This window comes from Sander lucioperca, chromosome 14, assembly GCF_008315115.2.
Source record: "Sander lucioperca isolate FBNREF2018 chromosome 14, SLUC_FBN_1.2, whole genome shotgun sequence".
Classification (NCBI taxonomy): Eukaryota; Metazoa; Chordata; class Actinopteri; order Perciformes; family Percidae; genus Sander; species Sander lucioperca.
In genome coordinates this window covers 29,697,293-29,719,289 of record NC_050186.1, presented here as the reverse complement: position 1 = coordinate 29,719,289, position 21,997 = coordinate 29,697,293, and the positions used below count along the sequence as shown (strand labels likewise).

Here is a 21,997-nt window from a genome sequence, read left to right as displayed (position 1 = left end):
TCTGTGAGTCTTCTTGCGCCCCTGCTCTCGCAGACTCCAGGGGTATTCTTCTTTTTGAACTTTTCATAACCAGATAAGGTGGCTCTTTTGCCCTAATAGGGTGACGGAGCCTGCTGCTATGGGTAGCTAGCCCATAACAGCCCCCGTTGGGGTCTATTTCCTCCTGACAGCTTTCCCTTGTCGTCAGCTGCACTTTCACAACAGTCACTGGGTTTTCTTCCAGAAGATCAGTAAAGCTAATAGAACTAGATGTTTCAATCCCTTTAGTAGGAAGCTCTTGACAGTAGCAGTCGGTGTGGAGTGGTGAAAAGGAGGGTGAGGTATGTCATTGGGGTCATCAGGTGGGCACCCTGCTTCATCGACGTTTCGCTGATTGAAGCCCACAACGTCTCCAGAGGGCTCAACAGTGTACCTAGCGTCCCAGGTACACCCCCCTCCATGCCATACCCTCCATATCCCTGATGGACTCTGCATGGCAGGGGCGTCCTTTTCCCTGAGTCGGGCCTAAGCCTGACCGCATACCATCTGTCTCTACCTTGCTGCCCAGTTGGGGTCCTTCCGCTTGATCCAGAGCCAGTTACTGCTTTTCTCGGCAGCACTTGACATGGACTTGATGGCCTGTTGGAGGGAGCGACCCTTCACCCCTATTTTTTTCAACATACTGGTGGTAGATGTGGCAACAAATCCTCTGCATCCCACCTCTACTGGGAAGATGCTAGTCTTCCAGCCGCCCTGGGATGCTTCAACCGCCAGGTCTGAGTATTTGTTCTTTTTCCTCTCATAAGCCTCTTCAACCCCATCTTCCCATGGTACTGTTAATTCCACAACATATGCCAGCTTAGTTGTTGGAGACCACAGGACCATATCTGGCCGGAGTGTTGTAGCTATGTAGAATGTGCCTTAGGGATGCAGGTACTTGACACAGGGGGCAGGCGGGATCTTCTCCATACCACACTTTCAGATTTTGGGGGGAGGGTAGCAGGTCGTATGTGGCTCTGATGACAAAACTCAGCCGCGCTCCCTCCATTGCCAGATGTCACGCCAGCTGAGCTTTTTCTTCTCCAGGCCCTCCCAGTTGGTCCATCTCCCCTGCTTGGCCATTGAGACGGCTTTGGCATGTCGCTCTCCCTCCTCTGGTCTCTTGACTTCTTCTACCACTAGCCGTCTCTTCTGCACTGATGTTGCTTTGTGCCACAGACAAGTTTTTGGGATGAGCCCGAACCCTGCCCTCCCATGCTGTACTTGTCCAATCACATATCTGAAGTGAAGCGCAGACTTTGCACTCTGAACAGCTTCTGATGGAGTCCACTTCCTTCCTGCTACCACCCGGGGGGCCGCTGTACGAATGACCGCATCCTCAGATTCAGTTAGGGTCATGACGAGCCTTGCTTTGGTGCATTTGAACTCTTCCACGAGCCCTGTGATTGGTAATTCCAACTTGCCATGTCCATAAAGTCCGACGGAGCTTAAACAACGTGGAACTCCAAGCCACCGCTTCAGCTGTGTGCTTATCAACCGTTCCAACTTTTCAACCTTGGTAGATAGAGATCTCATACACAGTTAACGGCCACAAGAGTCTTGGGAGTATGCCAAACTGAAAGCACCACAACTTGAGTTTTCCTGGCAACAAGGTCTTGTTGATGCGCTCCATGTACATGCTGATGTCATTTTTTAGTAATATATTTGCACGCCTTCCAGCATCTGTAGCTGTGGCACTATTTGTACAACTGTGATTTTGTATTCACATATCTATTGTCTATCCAGCAGCAGACTGTTGATTCTCAGCGAACAGTAGAGAAAAGTGAAGTAAATACAGAAGAGAAAATAATAGGTATAACTCTTAAGAGCTATTATGACACCATTGGCTCTTTTAACTTTGGCTTCCAAGTGTTGCTCTTCAAGAGTGAAATACATTCTTAGGGAGTAAATATGAACTCAATAACTGTCTGCTCCTGAGAGTTAAATGTTTTCAAACACAACCTGAGCACTTCACAGAAGGAATACTTTATATATGTGAAAAATAATGTTACTATTCCAAGGGCATACGTTTTTCATTCCTCCACTTACATGAAAATACATACAGCTCTGTCCCGGTGAGACCAAAGTAGTCAGAAGCATCGCTGCCTGCAGAACATGATTAACATTTTCTGTTCATTATTAATACGTTTTAGATCTACAGTTTGCTTCTTGCGTTCTGGCCTGGAGGGGTTGTCTGGCTGTATTGTACACTCTACTCTTTTCTTGGACTTTCAAAGGGAAATCTGGACTGCAGGAAGAAACAGCATTTCTAAAACTTTTTAAAAAGCCGCGTCAAAGCCAACAATCCAAGTTTGAGTTTGTTTCTTAAATTCTTTAATAGTGGACCACATAAAAAACAAAAAAAAAAAAATTTCAAACATAATCTACTGTAATAGTCAACAAGAACAAACAAGACTTTGATGGCATCTGAACACATATATTAAAGGGGATTTAAACCATATTAATCAGAAAGCTTCTATCTTTGCAGCAAATGTATTACTTTTTTTTTTTTAATTAAAGCAACTTTCTAAAGTACCTAATGATACTGTGTGTTAAAACATGTTATTTTGAGGTCACATACTGCCCTCTGCTGTTACTTGTGTATAACAGCCTCAAAAAACATCACAGCACAGATTTAAGTACAGTAGGCCTTTGTTTCTGTACGGAGTCAAATCATTATTTTACTCCAAAAGCCGAAGGATTTGAAATGTCATTGATCAACCAGAGACCAGGAACGCATTAATACAATCAGGACTGTTAACTTGCTTTTCTCTGTTTAAAATAGCTTTGTCTCCTTTACACACTTTACACACACACACACACACACACACTATAAAAGGCAAGGTGGCAACATTGATGCTGTATTTGTGGACAGCAGTGAATAATTAACAGATTTCTTAAAGCAGTAGTGCAACATTTTGGGGATTGGGGTATAACCTGTTAATTAGTGAGCTTTAGAGGTGTTGGTAGGCAGTTTTCTTTTCTTTTCTTTAAATTCTGTCTTACTTTTCCAAAATTGTTAACCTATTTTTTAAATGTTTTGGAAATAAATACTAAATGAAAAGTATCCTCAGAATTTGTCTGTGTGAATGTAATTCTCACCACACCTACACGACAGCTGATTTTCCGATATTTACCATATTTCTCTGTCTTTATCTACATTTAAAATGTGTGTAATATTCTCATCATAGTTTATTATTTCCACCAATGCATTTGAACTTGGCATAATGGTTCCACAAAGAGCAGCTTCCCCCGACCAATCAGCAAGCCATCTCACATTAGGCAGGGTGAAGACAAGTTCCATATTGTGAAAGTGAAGTGAGAGTGAATGAAGCCATGAAACAGACTTTCTCAGCACTACTGCCAAATACACGGACTCCCAGCAACTTGGATATTACTCTCAGGCTGAAAATCAATCAGGCTGGCATATTATTTTGACCACATTGACAAGAACATTGCTGTTTGAAATTCAACACTCTGTCTACACTAACCACTCTTCTGTTTCTGTCACTCTGTCATTCTCCCTCCTGATTGTGCTCTTTCGCTCTCTCTCTCTTTCTGTTAGTTTTGCCTGATTCACCTTACGGAATAGGCAACCATGAAAAGACAAAAACAGTAATGTAGAAAAGAAATCAGAAAAGGAAGAAATTACAGACACACACTTACACAAAATGTGACAATAGCACACAGTCATTGGTGATTTCTGAATGAAGAGTCAATTAACAGCTTCTTTGTTAAGACTTGTCTGGTTTAAAACTTTTAAGTGGGACTCACTTTTTAACACATTCAACTTCATTGTCAAATTGAATCTGAAAAGCCAGCGGGGTGCAAATTGAACCAATGACACACATCACATTGTGCCAATGTGATGAAAGCATTTATTTCTTGTTAATGCTGCACCTTAAAAGTAGTCGTACAGAAAGATGTGGCGGGTGTATGTGTTTTAATGTACAGTATGTATGTATTCCTGAACTTCATATTCTCACTTCGAGGACATTTTATCTATTCAAGTAGCTGAATCAATGTTTTCACATTTTTGCATATGTGCAAGTCAAATGAACGAATACCTTGTGTGTATATGCATGTGTGCATTTCCTACCTGACAGTGAGGATGTGGATTTGAACAGCCCATCATAGCTCCTTTATTCTCAAAGATCTAAAAAACAGAAAACAAGAGGAACAGTTAAGTCCAGAGTTTAGTTTAACCTTTTTGCTCGTACGTACTGAAGTGCGACAAAACTAAGGCAAAATGCATCAAAAATATAGAAGAAGAGAAGAGCCCTATTTTGGATGTCAGCACTGGGATAAACGGAATTCTGGTTTCCTCCATTAGTCAAAGTGGACAATTCTCTCTCCAGACTCTTGAACAAAGCAAATCCTTGCTGATGCAGACGACTAAAACAGGAGAGACTGGGAGAATGGTGCTGTCCTTGGTGCTGATATTTGGTAGTTAATACTGTTTCAATTCACCTGCAGCTATGAACTTTTCTTTCCATTTTGGGTTGGTCTGTAAATATAATCTGAGAATGTCAATACTTTACAATGCACTAGTTGTATTTTTGTGCAGAATAGAGAAATTAAATATATTGGGAGGTCAGGTTTCAGGGTGAAAAAATTGCATTAATTGATCACCCTATATATGACATTAGAGAATATTGAAATGGACACAAAAACGTCCAGTCTAATTATCCTACAAAAAGGTTTCAATTAAATAAAAACTAGAATGGCACTAGGACCTCCACTAAGACCAATGGATGCATGTATTGTATGTTATTGCTCACTGCATTTATCAACACGTTGATATCTGTTTCCAGTATTTGCATATACTGTTCAGGTGAGGTTATTCCGATTATTCCAACACCACATGAATGTAGCACAAAATGCCTTATCTCGCAAAGTCAACGAAATTGAAAAAATAATTTGTGTATCAGACCCGTGATAAGGAGCCGGTCCAAAATGAAATGGGTTCGTCCTTCCTGCCCATGCAACACCCTTCCACAAATCCTGCTAACAAACAAACAAACTGATAATATAATCTCCCTGGTGGAGGTAATTAAGACTGTGTAAACAAAAAAACATTGGAGAGAAGTCCTAAAGAGCATTGTAGTTGAAATCACCAATCACTTCTGTGCTACGGAAGTTAGAAGCTGAGCTATGGAGGAACCAGATGGATATTTAGAGTAAAATTAATCAATTCAGCTTTTGGATTTTGGATGACTTTAGCAACTATAGTGCAGTGATTTGTTCATGATTATTATGTCTTTTCCATAGTAACGGCTTATGGGAGTCATGCTGTAGTATTTGGTGCCATTCAACACACTGAACAAAAAAAAAAAAAAAAAAAAAGCTGTGACTTTTCCGGATTCAGTTAGACTATGAATCCATCTGTATACCTAATAATTTATCATAACCAGTAAATATCAGCTTCTGATGACCTCTAATCTATCAACAAAAACACAGCATTTTTATTTCCTGTCATATTCTCAGCATTTGATATAGGAAGAATTACATTTCTCTCTCTCTCTCTCTCTCTCTCTCTCTCTCTCTCTCTCTCTCTCTCAATTTACAGCAATTTAAAGTTTGCTCAGAGACATTATTAGCAGCACCAGGGCTTAGCGCCACCCAAGACGATTGTGATTGGTTTACAGACCCTCCTCCACAGTGCTGTGGAGGAGGGTCTGGCGATGCGAGACTAATATTGTGTAAATGTTAATAGGCGTGTGTATGCGTGTGTATGTGTGTGCATCCCATACCTGAACCCAGAGGTAAGTGGTGCCTAGTTCTTCAATAAGCTCTGCCCACTTGTCAATCACCTTGACAACCTCTTGTTTTTTCATGAGAGAAAGGGTAACATCAGACCAGGGATGGAAACACATGACCTTACTGAAAAAGAGATGAAGAAAGAGACAGAGAGGACAGCAGGATGGATGTTAGATAGTGGGGAGGTAATAACTGCCTGTCTGGCTATTTCTTCTTTGTGTGTTTATTATTTATTATGATGTGTGTTGTTGTTGTTGTTGTTGTTCTATTTGTTGTTTAATAAGTGATACATGTGCTGCTGCTGTCTTACCTGGGTCTTCTATGAAATACATTAAGAAAAGAGTGCTTGATCTACTCTATTTTGGTCAGGCCTGGTTAAAAAAAGTAAAAGTGATAATCTGTAAAATTGATTTTCTATATCTCTGGCGCGCAGTGCTGAGTACTACGAAACTACTGCTCTGCACTTCCCAGAGACCACTTGTGAACAACAGCTACACATCTTTGACATCTTTTTTACTTTGATATTCTGTTGATGCTGTTGTTGCTGGTGCTGTTCGGATCGATTGAAAAATGGTTGCACTTAGAAAATAGCAAGTCTGCAATATGCAGTTTATCTTTGCTCTGAAATACAAATCACAGCCAAATGTGACCAAACTTCAGTATTAACACAGATTCCCATTATGGGCTAAAAGTCATTATTGTGCTCCTTTGAAACGCATTTTACAATTTGAAATGCCAGCCACAACTAAAGATAAATAATTCAATGATGTCATTGCCTTTCCTTCTGTTATGAGAGGTACTTATCATGAGATAGTACTTTAGAATCACAAACGGGAGATGTAGTGGGCAGAAAAATGATATCTGATGCTTTTCACATTAGTAATTGGAAAGATGATGAGAGACAGGCATGATTGGGATTGACTGGTTGATTTGAGAACACGGGAACAGGTGTCAGATTCAAAGCTAGAGCATCCGGTTTATATGGTCAGAGCTTTACACTTGATATCTAAACATTTTGTGCTGAATGCTGTTCAAAACCAAAAGTGTGCATCACTAACTGAAGAAAAAAAACATAGCTTCAGGGTTTAATTATGTTTTAACCGCTTTGACTGGAGTTTAGAAGTGTGTGTGTATTTAATCCACATCCTCGTGTGTATGCTTAATTTCAGCCTTACCAATGGCACCCAGGGGATACCAGCAACAACATACAGGCTGCTCTTGGGCCTAAGAAGCAAGTACTTGATCAATAATTGAACAAGAATTTGGTGTTTATGCTCCGAGCAAAACTGAATGGTCGTAATTATGAATTGTTCATGAGTATCATAGGAGCTAGGTGTGTGTGTGTGTGTGTGTGTGTGTGTGTGTGTGACACTGGAATTGGATTTATTTGATTTTAATTTATGGGTACAAACAGCATTCTTCAAGATAGAATGCCTTTTTTCTATGGTGTTGTGAGCCTGTTTAATTAGTTTCAACAGTGTGGGTTGAATAATGTCATTGTCTAATTTTGAAACTAAGTTTGTAGAAACTAAAAACTTTGTAATTTGGTATCACAATAACAACAATTGTGACGGTGTTTTAAGTGTTCGGAGCAGTACACACAGTTGCTGATTTCCAGAAATATTTCCTTGAAAGAGATCTATTGGGTAAAGATACAAAAAATGTAATCTGCAGACTGACAAGCACATATCTTTGATATGATATTAAATGTGAATGGCTTGTATATGTGCAAGAAGCTTCACTTTCTGATCTATGGCACAGACAGAGCAAGAGTCAAGAGAAGGAACATTTTATTAGAAAAGGTATTGTGCAACATAGCTTTCTGTGGATGTCGTAATTGTGAGCACAAACAAAGGATTAGCTTTGACAGGGAATAAATCCAACAGTCAATGCCGATAGATCAAAAAGCTGGTTCAAACTTTCTTAAGTCCATATTTCATGACTGAATAAAACATATTCCCAGAAATAAGCCCTTATCCCCAGTGTGCCAACACACAGGGTCTGAGGTAAATATCACTGGACTGAAATCCATGCCATCATAACATTCAGTGGTGAGAAAACATCCCCATCTGGTGTTGCCAGAGAGGATTGCACACATGTTAATATACTGTATGTATGGATGTGTGGATTTGGGGTTTTGCATAGTTCAAGATGTCCTGGAAGCAAGTGGCATGCAGCGTGTTGATTAAGTACCTTCTCCTAATAGCTGATTGTGCTGATGCTGATCACAACAACGAATGGAAGTTGCCTCAGCATGACTGCTTTGATTGCACTCATCAGTTCGGATTTAATTAGTCATAAATTTGAATGTATCATCATTTTTAAAAAGGAACATTGATTAAGATGCATCCTTGACTAAGTTCTAACCACATTTTAATTAAGATTATGAATATGTTTAACGTTCATCTCACTGCAACATTGTATTTTTTTGTTGTTTATCGTTAAACGTCTGGGTACAATATAAAACATAGATGTTGCTATTTGATATACTGTTACAGGTTTAGTTTAGAGTTACATTCCATATTCAGTTTTTTGGCATGTTTCATTAAATAACACATAGGGTATCATTCCAAAGTATAATAATAGCATTTATACATACTTTACACAAATGCTAAAAGCTTCACACAGTATGATGGCAGACAATGATTATTTCTGCAATGTGGGACACGAGGCTTTTTCTCTTACCAGACGCCCCTGGCTACTTTAGACTGAAACAGTGGATGTTGATCTGAACCTGAGGATCACAACAGCAAATGTAAGTTGTTTCAACAATTCATTTTTTTTTTTCTTTTTTTTTTTTTTTTTAGATCAACTTTTTATTGTTTTTATATTTTTTAACATACAGAACAGACAAATAAAATTGAACAAGAACAAAAACCCTCTCCCACCCCCCACCCTCTGCGGTCTCGAGGAAAACAAAACAAACAAACAAAAAAACAAAAATCACACCTTGCCTAGTCACTCTCCTCTAATTCTTGTGATGCTGAGGTCATTAGGACTGATATCTGTGCTGCTGCGCTTCCATAGGTCTATAGTCGATGATTTGGCTTTGTTAATCCTTGCTGTAGAGAGCTCAAGCATAACTACGTCTAGGAAATACACCAACCACTGTTTTATACAAAGCGAGTGGGGGGGGGAGCCAGCGTTGAGCTATCATTTTCTTCAAACTTTCTTCTGTCTCCCAAGCAGGTGTAATTTAGATTCGTCATTAAGTAACAAAATCGGGTCAGTAGGAATTCGACATCCTATCACATCAGATATTATTGATGTTGTTTAACAAATTCAGTTGAAATGTAATCTTAGGCACAATTATTGATCCACCTGTACCTATTAGCCCTGATTGAACAGTTAATTGTGGCATGAAGTTATCTCAAAAATTGATTTGTGTTTAAGATGTAGATTAAAAATCCCTTAGCAAACATTATATATGTCTATACTTTGCAATTTATTAAACAGCAAAATCATTACGTGAAAGAAAAATATGTTAAAAAATAAATAAATAAAAAATTGCAAGCAGCTGAACAAATGTCTATGCGCTGTTATTGCAACCAGTTGCTTAAATATTTTCTATCATGTAAAACACGTGTCAAACTCAAGGCCCGCGGGCCAAATCCAGCCCCTGGCAGATTTAGATCCGGCCCTCATAACAATTTAGGTTCATAATATATTTTGGCCCACCTAGTTTTTGTCGCTTTTTCTGAAGTTTTTGTCACTTTTGTTGATGCTTTTGGCACTTTTTTTCAACGTTTTTGCAAATTTTGGCGACGTTTTTTCTTTGATGGCTAAGTTACTTTTTTGTGGCTTCATGTCGACCAAGCTGTAAGTGAGAAGAGTATATGAAACATACAATAATACAGTCAAAGATGTTTTACTTTTTTGATTAAATAAAAACATGTCAATAAACTAAACATGTCTGGCCCTTGATGTGATTCTTATTTTCGTAGTGAAACTGAAACTGAGTTTGACACCGCTGATGTAAAACAATGACTTGAATTGACAATGACAGAATTTTTACAGCATCAGAAATGGCACTCACCAGGATCTGGAGCATCTGGCTGAAGAGCAGGGAAATCATTTTCAAAAAGAAAAGTGCTGTCATAGTCTGAATTTACCTGGAGAGTAACAGACAGACACAGAGATATCAAAAAACACAACATCTATTGTGCTGTCCAAAGCGAATACCATTTATAATGGGCATATGTTGTTTGGTAGCTGCAGGTATCCAGATAGGTATCGAAAACGACTTCTGCATTCAACTGCAAACACTGGCAATGTTATGGATAAATTATGCCTTTAATGTAATGGTTTATTACACCATCAACAATGATGATGATTAACTGCAGAGTACCCCCATTGACTGCAGAGAGAGAAACATCTGTGGCATTGTCTATACAGGTTTCTCAAGAACTGTTTGAAGCCTGGAGCTAGTGTTTACTGTTTTTCACCATCTTCTCAGATGAAAGGCTGAGAGACGTGTTTAAATGTTCCAGAGTTTAAAAGAACTGTGGCAAAACTCACTACTCAGTGTGAATGCACCCTCAGTGCAAACAATGACCTGTAGAGAATCAAATATTGTTACCCAAACAATGAGCAAATAAGCTGTAATTTGCTGTGGGCCTATACTTATATTGAAGAGATGTATCTACCTGTTCTTACCTCTCCATTTGCACGTGTGTTTCCGGGACAGAGTGGGTTGCGGGGGTCATATCTGGGTGTGTGTTCCTCAGGAGGTTTTTCTACCTGACCTGCCCAGGGTCTCTTCATGCGGTGGGCCGACACCAGGACCCAGGTGTCCCGCAAAGGGTTATAACGCAGATGCTGGTGCTCTGAAGGGTTTGGGAGACATAATGCAAAGCAATGTAATTACAAACACAGATTTACAGATAACGCTGGTTCTCTCGAAAGTAGAGGTGTGAATCTTCACTGATCTCCCAATTCGATTACGATTATCATGTCAGCGATTCGATTCGATATCTCGATGCATCACGATGCGTCAAATACATTTTCTATTAAAGCCATATACGATATTTAATTCATAGCTTTTCAAGCTTCAAAAACAAAACATTCTGCAGTGCTCTGATACTAAATAAATTGGATACATAAAACTACAGCACTGAGCACATAGCACTTCCTGAATGTGCAAAACATAACAGAATATGTACACAGAAAGGTTGTTAGGCATACATTAAATTGTAAACAGAAATAATCAATTATGGCCCGGCCGATTATCGATGCAGCATCGTCCGTGTCCACGATTCGATGCATCGATTATTTGATTAATTTCAACACCTCTACTCGAAAGCCAAAAAGTGACAGTGGAATGTAGCCTAATCATGTGCATGTGCACAGAAGTCAACCTGATCAACTAGTCACTGGAAGTCCATTTTATTGCCATTATCTGTAGAGGAAATTGCTGATGCATGGCTGAAACAAATGACTTTTGTATCATCAATTGTGTGTTCCTGTTTCGTAAGAATAATTAATTTAGTCAGAAAAATGTCAAAAAATGTCATGTTCTAATTAAGTTACTAGGCTACACATAACCAACACGTCAAATTATGAAACCCATCCAAAAGCATTAAGGCACAGATGATTAAGGTACAGTATAGCTGTGGTTTATAGGGATGCCTGTTAGCTGGCAGCAGGAACTCAAGTCACGAGACTACACAGCTGGCTGTGTGTACTGTAAAGTAATAAGCACTCTGTCGATGCAGGAAGACAGGCCTGACTAGAACAAGTGGCTTAACACCAACATATATTGATTTCAGCAAACCTATACGTTCTCCTCTACGTGGTAATTCAATATGACCGGAGTCCAATGATAAATATGTTAATTTAATGGTTGTGTGTAGTATCGGGGAAAGTGTTTCTAGGTAGAATATATCTTAGACGTGTTATGATTAACTTTGACCTACCAGTAAATTCGGCTTTTATACTTTTCACTTTGGTTAGATAAATCTGTTGTAATAATTGGTTCACATTGTTTGATTGAAGCCGTGATGTGTTAAAAAGAACGAGAAACGCTGACAATATCGATAAAAGTGGTCTGTAGTGTAATGAAGCTATGCAAATTGAATAGTGTGTCCTATGTACTTGTAAAAAAAAAAAGTCTGTTTGTGAGGATTTGGCGTTTAGCAAGGGAAGGTAAAACTAGCAGATTTTAAATGGAGCTTGGAATAACACCTCTGCACGGACGTAAAGTCTTGTTTTATCTCTATGCGTAAAGTAAACAACAGCTGCTGCAGCTACCGATATCCTGGATGAATGGAACTGGCATTTACCTCTCGTGGGTTCACAAAGCTCCCTACCTTTTGGATCAAAACTGACTTCTTTTTTGCCACTCATGTCGGTTGGTGCTGTTTCAGAACTGTCACCTCTCCGGTGCTAAATCCTTTAACCATTAGCTAACTCCTCCTGAACTTTAGTTGACGGCTTCTTCTTCTTCTTCTTCTTCTTCTTCTTCTTCTTCTTTGTTTTTTGGCAGATTACTACTTTTGTATTATACCGCCACCAACTGTACAGGAATGTGTAATACCATGAACTTCATAGAGTCTAGACTTGAATTAATTCAAAACAAACAAATAATAATAAAAAAAAGGCAACCTTATATTCTTTTCATTAAACCAGTATTATGAAGAAAAATAAATAATGTTTCAAGTCTCTCCCTTGTCATACCCTGTTCTTCAAGTATATCATGTATTGCATTCTCTCCTTCCATTTCCTGCCAGTTTATTCTACTATCATTATATTTCTCGCATACAAAGAGTACATGTTCTACATCTTCTTTGTCTTGGCATTCTATGCATAAACCATTACCATTTCCTACTATGTGTAAGGTAGCATTCAGTCCTGTGTGACGTAATCTAAGTCTGGTATAGACCACTTCTTCCCTTCTGTGTAAACTCAGCAAAGTAACCCTTTTCCCAGTCACAGTCTTCTGTAATTTATGGTAGTGTCTAGCATTACACTCTGCCTCCCATTCAGTTTGCCATCTTTGCATACTTTCAGACTTAATTATCGATTTGGCTTCACCCTTCCCCAGTGGAACATTAATTCCTATACATTTGTTTTTCAGCATCTTTTTCGCAATTTTATCAGCCTCTTCATTTCCTGAAAGACCTATGTGAGCTGGAACCCAACAAAACTGAATAGTAATTCCAAGGTTCCTGAACTGCAATAATAAATGTTTAATTTCAATAATCAAATCTTCCCTTGATGAGTGACCTGTATCTAGGCTATGAATAGCTGCCACTGAATCTGTACAGATTACAGCTCTCAATGGTTTAACTTCTTCAGTCCACCTAAGAGCTGTTATTATCCCAGTCATCTCAATAGAGTATACAGATAGAAAATTATTTAACCTATAGCCATCTCTTTTATTAAATTCCGGAATAAATATCCCAATCCCACAATGCCCATTTTGGGGATCTTTCGATCCATCTGTATAAATTTTAACATACCCATAGAATGACGATTTTATATATCCCTGGCAATATGCTGCAAAACTTTGATCATTTGGATACTCTCTCTTTCCTTCCAAAAGTTCACTATTAATCTCTGGTGATGGAAGAATCCATGGGGGAATAGCACTTAGAACCAGTGAAGGACTAAATGTCAGATCTTTAATTCCATATTGTTCTACTATACTGTTGATGTTCCACCCAAACCCTTTTGATTTTGTTTGATATTCCCAGCAAACATTAAGAACTGAACTTTTAGTTGACAGCTATAGCTACCAGTCCATAAAACTCCTCTGCCTACTTCCTGTTTTTTTGACATGCAAAGAAACGTGCTCTTTGGGACAAATCAACGTGTGATGACAAACCTCTAAAATGCCAAAGAATAAGGGCGAAAATGACCAAATAATAATAACCTGGAAACTAAATGTTTGCATTTAATACAATGTCTAAAAATGTATATTTGTGTATAACTCCTTTTTGTATAAGTATGTTAAACATTAAACAATTATCTAAAGGGGGTTTTACAGTATGCTTGGCAACCCTAAAGTTGCCGTCGCCTAAGCGACAGACTCGTCCTCTGATTTGCTGAGAAGCCACTGCCCGCCCCCCACCTGACCAGGAAGAAGCTGTCAGTTGGACTCTTCTCTCGATGGCGTGTTTGGATCAACCTGTCTGCCTCTGTGTACACGTGTAGTCGAACCTGCTGCTCTGTCTCTGTCTGTGTCGTTTTGTTTTAACCATGTCTGTAGTTAAAACGATTTTAAAACTCTTCCTGTTCGCCGTAGTCACCGTCCTGGCCGTGCTGCTGCTGCGGCACTGGATGGCCAACAAGCAGTACGTTTTCAACAAAGAAGACGTCGCCAAATTGGCCAAACAGTACGCAGGTGAGTTTGGTAATGAGAAGTTGTTTAGCTGCATCAAGTCAAGCCAAGCCTGCAGTTTATTCAATACATGAATGTAAGTAGTCTCCCCCTGCCTTCCATATGTGTTTATTGTAAGTGTCTCTATTCTCAGGACAGGACCATGAACAGGCCTTCTCCAAAGTGGTGGTGGAGCTCAGAAAGAGGTAAACAATTATTTTGCATCAGAAATATATTCAGAAACTACAAGTTGCAACTGTACAAAGGTCATCACCTTCAATTTCTTGAAGCAGATACCAACATGGTTGACTCATATTCAGTCAATGGACTTAAATTATTTCAGCATTATACCCTATTATGTTTAATGTGTTTAAAGGGGTGATAGAATGATTATATAGGGTATTTCACACTGTTGCTTAAGGTCTCCTAATAGGGGATGTAACATTGGTTGGGCTGAAAATGGCCCAGGTGCTATTCTATGGGTCCTAATGCATCCCTGTGTTTTGGCCCTATTTGGAACGACAACTTTTCTTCCAAATATGGTATTCTCATGAATATTTAGATGAGCTGCGCGCTGATTGGTTGAGCGAACCACACACACACACACACACACACACACACACACACACACACACTGGCCCTCATTTATCAACCTAACGTAGAAACCAGCGCAGATATGAGCGCAGAAATCATCTTACGACAGGCTTCACGTGTGATTCATGAAACGTTCGTATCACACCAATCAGAGTGTAAGGATGGTCGTACATTCATAAATGCAGCGGCTGGAAACGATCGTAATTTAAATATCACGCCCCAATATATTCTCGGTTTTGAGGCCTCGCCCCTACAATTTACGACGTGGCGAGACATAATCCGGCTGAGAATCGGCACTTTTCAGAGGTGGAGATTGAAACCCTGATGGTGATATTGCTGATGCAAGACAGAGCCATCTGCCCTTAATCAATCCGATGGAGCGTTCCACCGTGGGCACTGTTACCAGCGCATAGAGGTCCTCTATAAGAGCCAGATCTGCCATTGCTGATAATTGATCAACTGATGACTTCTCCTTCTCCTGTTAAACTGATGATATGCTGCACCGCAAGTCCACACTGACTCGAAAACGTGCGTACACGAGTTCAGACCAAACGTGAGATTTTATTGCAGCCTATGCTCACGTTCAAATTGATAAATGCCTTGCTTTGCAACGCCTGTTTTAGGTCGTACGCACATTTCATAAATGAGGGCCACTGTCTGTTACATGCCCAGACATGCCCGGGTGCGAGCTGCAGCGGCTAAAACAGCTGAGACAAAATGCAAAGTTTCGACACTTTCATTATAACTAGTGTTGTTGTAAAGTTACCCTTGGGACATAAAAAACCTCCACCAAAGAATCACAACTCACCCTGTAGCTAGTCAGCGCGGGGAGCGGAGTGTGAAGCCCTGCAAGCATGTCCTCTGCCCCGCTGCATTAGATCCAGACTCCGGCTCCATTGTCCGATATACTCGTTCTAAAGACTTTTCTCTGGGCTAGTATTCCGTTGTACAGACTGGAACACTGCATTTAAGTCATTTTTGCATTTACGACCGTGGTTCATTTTCAACATCCTTGAAAAACTTCCAAACTTTCTTCTTTCTAAAGTACACAGCGCAGATCATGTGTGAGACACTGACAGAGCTCCAGCTCATATAGCGGGTCTGTGAAGGGGGAGAGGCCGACCGGGAAGGCATCAAACCCGGCCGGCAGCCGCCGGCTGTCACGGCAGATTATGGAGCTCCTGAAGTCCGACACTGTCTTACCAAATTTGCAATTAGCCATCAATTTTCGTAAAACAGCCCATCTTTTAGCATTACGTAGTTGATTTCTCGAATAAAAAAAGTCTCAAGTGAATTTAGTGATGGAATAGCAGACGAACAATGTATAACATTTCTGAGATCTGCCCGACCTAGATTCAGAAGACTACCTGATCTCAGGTCAGTGGTGTAGCCTATGTAAATGTTGGGGCGTGACAAAGACTAGAGACTAGAGCCAAATAAGGAGGAGCCACATAGTTGACGTCAACTATGAGCTTTGTTGAGATTCGCCCGTTTTCAGCAGCAGTTTCAAATTGTGAGATTTGCAGAGGAAAGAAGTGTCAATGAAATTTTGAGGTTCTATGTATGTCCTATTTACCCTCCAAACTGTCGTTTTTCAACTATGACAAGGTGAAATCAAGGGGTTAAGCTTCTCCTCGGAATGCGTAGCTCCTATGGCGCTATTTTGATGCTAATAAGCCATCAACTCCCGTTAAGCATTCCATTGACTGCCATTCATTTTGGCGCCACTTTGACAGCGACTAACTTTACATCTGAAGCATTTGAAGACTCTATTTGCCCATTGTTTATTTCTAAAGAAACACGACAATGTATAAAAGGCTCCATTACCTTGTATCTCACGTTATGGCTCCGTAGCAGACGTTTTTGTAAAAATAGGCTAACGATTGTGTCATAACCACGCGACTTACTGTCGCATAGTAGAGGAATTACCGTACAGTACAGGAAAAGATCGCAGGCAGTTTCAACTCACATTAACTGTTTAAGTTTAATTACTAATGTTAACTAGCATTTTAGTTAGCAATGATTAACCTGTGTCCATGTTATCTCCTGACATATACCTACGCTCTCCGTCTCTGCAAGATTGGGAATGATTGAGATTTCTCTTGGCACAGCCACCAGAAGACTTCCAACTTTCAGACAGGTTGCTCACGTCACATCTATGTCTTCATCACATCTATGATTCATTTTATACATGTCAATGGGTAAAATCGGTTTTGCATTCTATCACCCCTTTTAAAGCCATTGTGGGTTGCAGAGCTGAGCCTGTATTAATTCAACAAAGCTAGGATTCCTACTTTGGCTACATTCTGATGTGGATACATGCTATTGAAGTCACAAGATGAGGGTTTTAAGTTGTGTTGTTTGTGTAAAAACAGCTTATGAATTGTAAATGAACTAGGTATCCTGGCCACATCCTGCCAGACGAGGACCTGCAGTGGGTGTTTGTGAACGCCGGAGGTTGGATGGGGTCCATGTGTCTCCTCCACGCCTCGCTCACAGAGTACGTGCTGCTGTTTGGTACTGCAGTGGACACAGGAGGACACTCAGGTAAGGAATGAAGAGTATTGAAAGTCTGTCAGGCAATGGGAAAGGAACAGTTTCATCCAGCCAACAGTGATACTATTGTAGTTTTTTAAATGTTTCATGGTCATATTGAATTACTGAATTAAAAAGTGTTTTTTGAAAGAAAATAATCATTAATTTTATGAAAACTTTAATTATATTGAGAAGGACAAGAAGTGATCTTTTGTTTTTTTTAAAACAAACCTTAATATGCAGTACACTTTTTAAAAAAAAAAAAAAAATTATTTATCAGACCAGGCAACATTTTTCCAGTCTTCAACTGTCCAATTTTGGTGAGCTCGTGCAAATTGTAGCCTCATTTTCCTATTTTTAGTGGAGATGAGTGGTACCCGGTGGGGTCTTCTGCTGGTGTAGCCCATGCGCCTCAAGGTTGTGCGTGTTGTGGCTTCACAAATGCTATGCTGCATACCTCGGTTGTAACGAGTGGTTATTTGAGTCAAAGTTGATCTTCTATTAGCTTGAATCACTCAACCCATTCTCCTCTGACCTCTAGCATCAACAAGGCATTTTCGCCCCACAGGACTGCCGCATCCTGGATGTTTTTCCTTTTTCAGACCATTCTTTGTAATCCCTAGAAATGTTTGTGCGTCAAAATCCCAGTAACTGAGCAGGTTGTGAAATACTCAAACCAGCCCGTCTGGCACCAACAACCATGCCACGCTCAAAGTTGCTTAGATCACCTTTCTTTCCCATTCTGACATTCAGTTTGGAGTTCAGGAGATTGTCTAGACCTGGACCACACCCCTAAATGCATTGAAGCAGCTGCCATGTGATTGGTTGATCAGATCATTTCATAAATGTGAAATTTAACAGGTGTTCCTAATAATCCTTTAGGCGAGTGTATATACATACTTTGGTACTTGTGGTGTACACTGAATTTTTGCTCTTTTCTTAGGACTGTGTGATCAATTAGTATAAGAAACGTTGGAAGTTTGACTCCATGTATGCTCTCTTCTTCCGTCAGGTCGTTACTGGGCCGAGATTTCTGACACCATCATATCCGGCACCTTCAGACAGTGGAAGGAGGGGACAACAAAGAGTGAAATGTACTACCCTGGTAATACCATAACACATTTTTATCTGCAATAATATGTTTTGATATGAATGTTTTTTTCTCTTTATACTAAATTATACCAATGTCTTCCTGAACTTCCAAACTGTTCCACAGGTGACACCATCGTACACGGTGTAGGCGAGGCCACTTCAGTCCAGTGGAGCACCGGGACGTGGATGGTGGAGTATGGCCGAGGTTTCATCCCCTCCACGCTGGGATTTGCTCTGGCAGACACCCTGTTCAGCACCCAGGACTTCCTTACAATGTTCTACACCGCCCGTGTCTATGTCAAGGGTCTGCTACTTGAGGCTGGTACACTACTTACAGAGGCCGGAGTTTTCTGAGGCACGGTCGAAGCTTGGACACCCGCACAGGGACAGTAACATCAAAGGTTCGCCTTGTCATTACACCACTTTACCCCTCATCACGAACATCTAGCATGAGGAAAAATCTGTGCTTGATTATTCTAGTATAAATATGTTTACCGGGAATTGAAGACAATCTAAATTTGCATCCGTACACTACATTCAAGTTCTTGCCCCCTGGTTAAGGCTACCCAAAATAAAGTGGTTGAGTCCCTTTCTCCTGTGACATTTAACTTGCATCAACAACAACAACAACAACAACAACAGTGCAACATTTACCACTGCCTTGCATAAAGGCTGTACCACTCAACGAGTCCCACAGTGATACTCAGCATCTGACTCTACACAATAAGCATTACTCTGAGAGCTCAAACTGCCTGCATAGTCAGTGAGGTCGTCAGTTTATTTTAAAGATCTGGCTTAAAGAATGGAGCCCATTAAACCTTTTTCCCAAGTAAATTGCCATATCTGAGATTTTTATTCTGGGAATAAGATATTTGTAACCAGACGTATGAGTAATAATATGATTTTAAAAAAAAAAAAAAAAAAGAAAATGGTGGTTGACAGCAAATTTGGGGACCAAGGAATCACTTTTAAAATGATATGCAATGCTTAATTTGGTTTGTGAAACAAACAAATATACTGTATAATGCCAAGCCAAATTAAACTATTTTCTTAGTAAATACCCATGTCATATTTATATGCATGCAGATTCTCAGTAAGTGAGGGTCTTTATGAAGATCTAACTTCTTAAAAACCAATCACAGAAACCAACATCAAGAAGTCAAGAAGCATGTTTGCTCCAAAGATCAAGCCTCCCTTGAAATTTGGCTCCATTTCCTCATTCACAATTGATCTGTTTATACTATACTATATTTTTTGGAAAATGTTGAAAACCTGAGGGGGTATGGTGGAGAAAACTGCCTGGATGAAGAGTGTGCAACGTTCCATTTTTTGGCTCAGTAAGTCAGGTTCATACCAGCTCCGAGACAGCAGTGTTTTAATGATTATAGATACTCTGTCATGGTGTGTGCTGACTACTTTAGAGCTACTTTGCAGCAACAGATTTCACATTTCACCCCAACCTTTTTGGGCTTATTGAGTAAGGGTTCAGTCTTTTCTTCTCTCAGAACTTTGGTATGGTTATCCTTTAAATCCAAACACAGTTGTAGCCCTCAGTTTTTCTTTTTTCTTTTCAAACTGTAAAGAAGAAAATGTACACAACATATTCTGCACAATGTTTGTTGCACTTAAACACCAAGATATACTTCTTTGGAGAAATTTGCCCTTTAAAATGTTTGTGCTATTTCTATTTGGCTTAGATTAGGGGGAAAACACTGCAGTGTTAAACTGTACCTCTACACATTTACTTCATTCGTTTAATGGGATGGATTGAACGTATAACTTAATTCAAAAACAGTACCTGGAGTTTTTCAGAGTTTTACAAGCTTAATGGACATGGCACAATCATTTTGAAAATGTAATTGTTGAGATAAACGTGAATAATATTGTGCTCTGAGTCTCACCAAGTGAGACTTCTAGGCTACATTGTCCTCAGCCTCCGTTCATTGTCGAGAACTTTGCACTAGCCCAACAGGACAAAAACAAAACGGTATCGGCAGGCCTTGTCCTCTACAATCCCACATTGCAATGTAATGCTGAGAAGAAATGGCAGAAAATCAAATCCTTTTGGAAATATTTGTTTATTTCACGGGGAATTGTATTGTACAGGAAAATCACTGCTGCTAAATCCACCACCTCCAAGTCCAAGCCTTAATTTCAGACCGATGCCTATAGCAATCTAGGCACATATGGGATTTCTGTGGGAGTGAAATTATACTGCATAACTACCCAAACTGAAGTTATTTGGTTTATATAAAGCAGCATCAGTAGTAGTGTGGTCTCATGGATGTATGGCAAAACAAAAAAACACTATCTATGTACCTTAAATGTTGATGAGAGGATGTGCAATTTACTGTAAGGTAAAAATGAAGGCAGGAACGACAGTGCCAGAAGAAATAAATGTTTTTGAATTAAAAATGATACAAGCCTGGTTTATTACTTATTAATTCATACACATCAAAGATCAATCTCAAAAAAAGTTCACCTTTCCTGAATAATCTATCACAGGTACCTTTATCCTGCAAAACAACAAAAATAAACAGGGGATTTTGGGTGGTAAACACAAGCAGAGTGAAATCACAAAACTGACCTTATATACGCCAGAGTTAATAAAAATAGAGATGAGGTTAGGGATTGTGGGTAGGTGGAGGAATGCTGCATGATCACATGGTGTTATTCAATAAAACAGGCCAGCAGAACAGAGGATAGACACATCAGTCCTCATCTCCGTCTGTAAATGTCAAGAGGATGCAGACGACCTGATTTGTTGTCATCATGTCCATGAGAGAGGTCCAGGTGATGATGATAGAAGTGTGGGTGTAGGTTTGTGTGTGTGCATAGAGGTGAGAGGGAGTGAATGTGCATGCTTGTGTACACGTTCTACCTGCCATAGAACATATGCATTGTGTGTGTGTTTGTTTGTTTATGCTATATACTATATATCCACCCTTCCTCTCTATCCATCTGTGTATGTGTGTGTTACCATATTATCCCAGATATAGATTTAATGTCAGCGTAACAGACTAGCCTGACCCCACTGCCCTCCTTCTCTTTAAGCCCTATAAAGGAGATGTATTCAGAATCGAACTGGGCAGCCGGTGCTGAAATACCATGCAGCGGCCGAACCTTATGGGATAGATGAAGGCCTCTTTGACTAATCACTCGATGTCTTCCAGGCTAATGATATCCTCCCATCCTACGTTGTGGCTTTGCAAATAAATGTCCTTTAGGGGTGAACACACACACACACACACACACACACACAGAGAGTGAGGGATGCAAGTAGAAACTATTGCAAAGGATGGATACAAACAATACAAAATAAGATTCACAGTCACACTAGTAGAAAGCCAGTCTGTGTGCATGTATATACAAAAACACTCCATACATGTCACTGTGCAATTAGGCTGGAATAAATAGGTGTCCTTTAGAATGAATTGTCAGATAAAGGGAGATGACCCCTGGGCCTTTATTATTACATAGCTTTAATTTGCTCACAGCAAAGCTCTTCCCTGCTCTCTAGTGGACATATTCAGTATCACATCACTTGATATTTTTGGATAGAAATATTTTTACACCATCTCAGTAGGAACAACATCTGACAATGAGGCTGAAGTTGAATTTTTCATCTGATGGCATTATTTTGAGTAAAAGAAACTAAAACGAAAATATCACAACAAC

The 21,997-nt window shown here is 39.8% G+C and overlaps 2 protein-coding genes across 3 annotated transcripts in view; one reads left to right on the top strand and one right to left on the bottom strand.

Annotated features, from left to right (window-relative positions):
- The window catches only part of galt (galactose-1-phosphate uridylyltransferase), a 33,261-nt gene extending 19,680 nt beyond the window's left edge, over positions 1 to 13,581 (bottom strand). The window contains exons 1-7 of one of the 2 annotated variants that reach the window (XM_035991455.1): positions 13,492 to 13,581; positions 12,087 to 12,197; positions 10,435 to 10,604; positions 9,815 to 9,890; positions 8,464 to 8,512; positions 5,772 to 5,901; positions 4,118 to 4,174 (exon numbers count right to left, since the gene is read on the bottom strand). In XM_035991455.1, coding sequence (XP_035847348.1) covers positions 4,118 to 4,174; positions 5,772 to 5,901; positions 8,464 to 8,512; positions 9,815 to 9,890; positions 10,435 to 10,604; positions 12,087 to 12,123 — 519 coding nt within the window. In that variant the 5' untranslated portion in view covers positions 12,124 to 12,197; positions 13,492 to 13,581. Of the gene's footprint in view, positions 1 to 4,117; positions 4,175 to 5,771; positions 5,902 to 8,463; positions 8,513 to 9,814; positions 9,891 to 10,434; positions 10,605 to 12,086; positions 12,212 to 13,491 lie in introns of those variants that run through there. The other variant, XM_031292625.1, reaches the window with a different exon arrangement.
- A 264-nt stretch (positions 13,582 to 13,845) lies between these two features.
- Positions 13,846 to 20,737, top strand: sigmar1 (sigma non-opioid intracellular receptor 1). The gene is made up of 5 exons (XM_031292626.2): positions 13,846 to 14,122; positions 14,253 to 14,304; positions 17,091 to 17,239; positions 18,240 to 18,332; positions 18,444 to 20,737. Exons 1-5 carry the CDS (start codon positions 13,978 to 13,980, stop codon positions 18,671 to 18,673), a joined length of 669 nt encoding a protein of 222 aa, XP_031148486.1. The 5' UTR covers positions 13,846 to 13,977; the 3' UTR covers positions 18,674 to 20,737.
- The last annotated feature ends 1,260 nt before the right edge of the window (positions 20,738 to 21,997 follow it).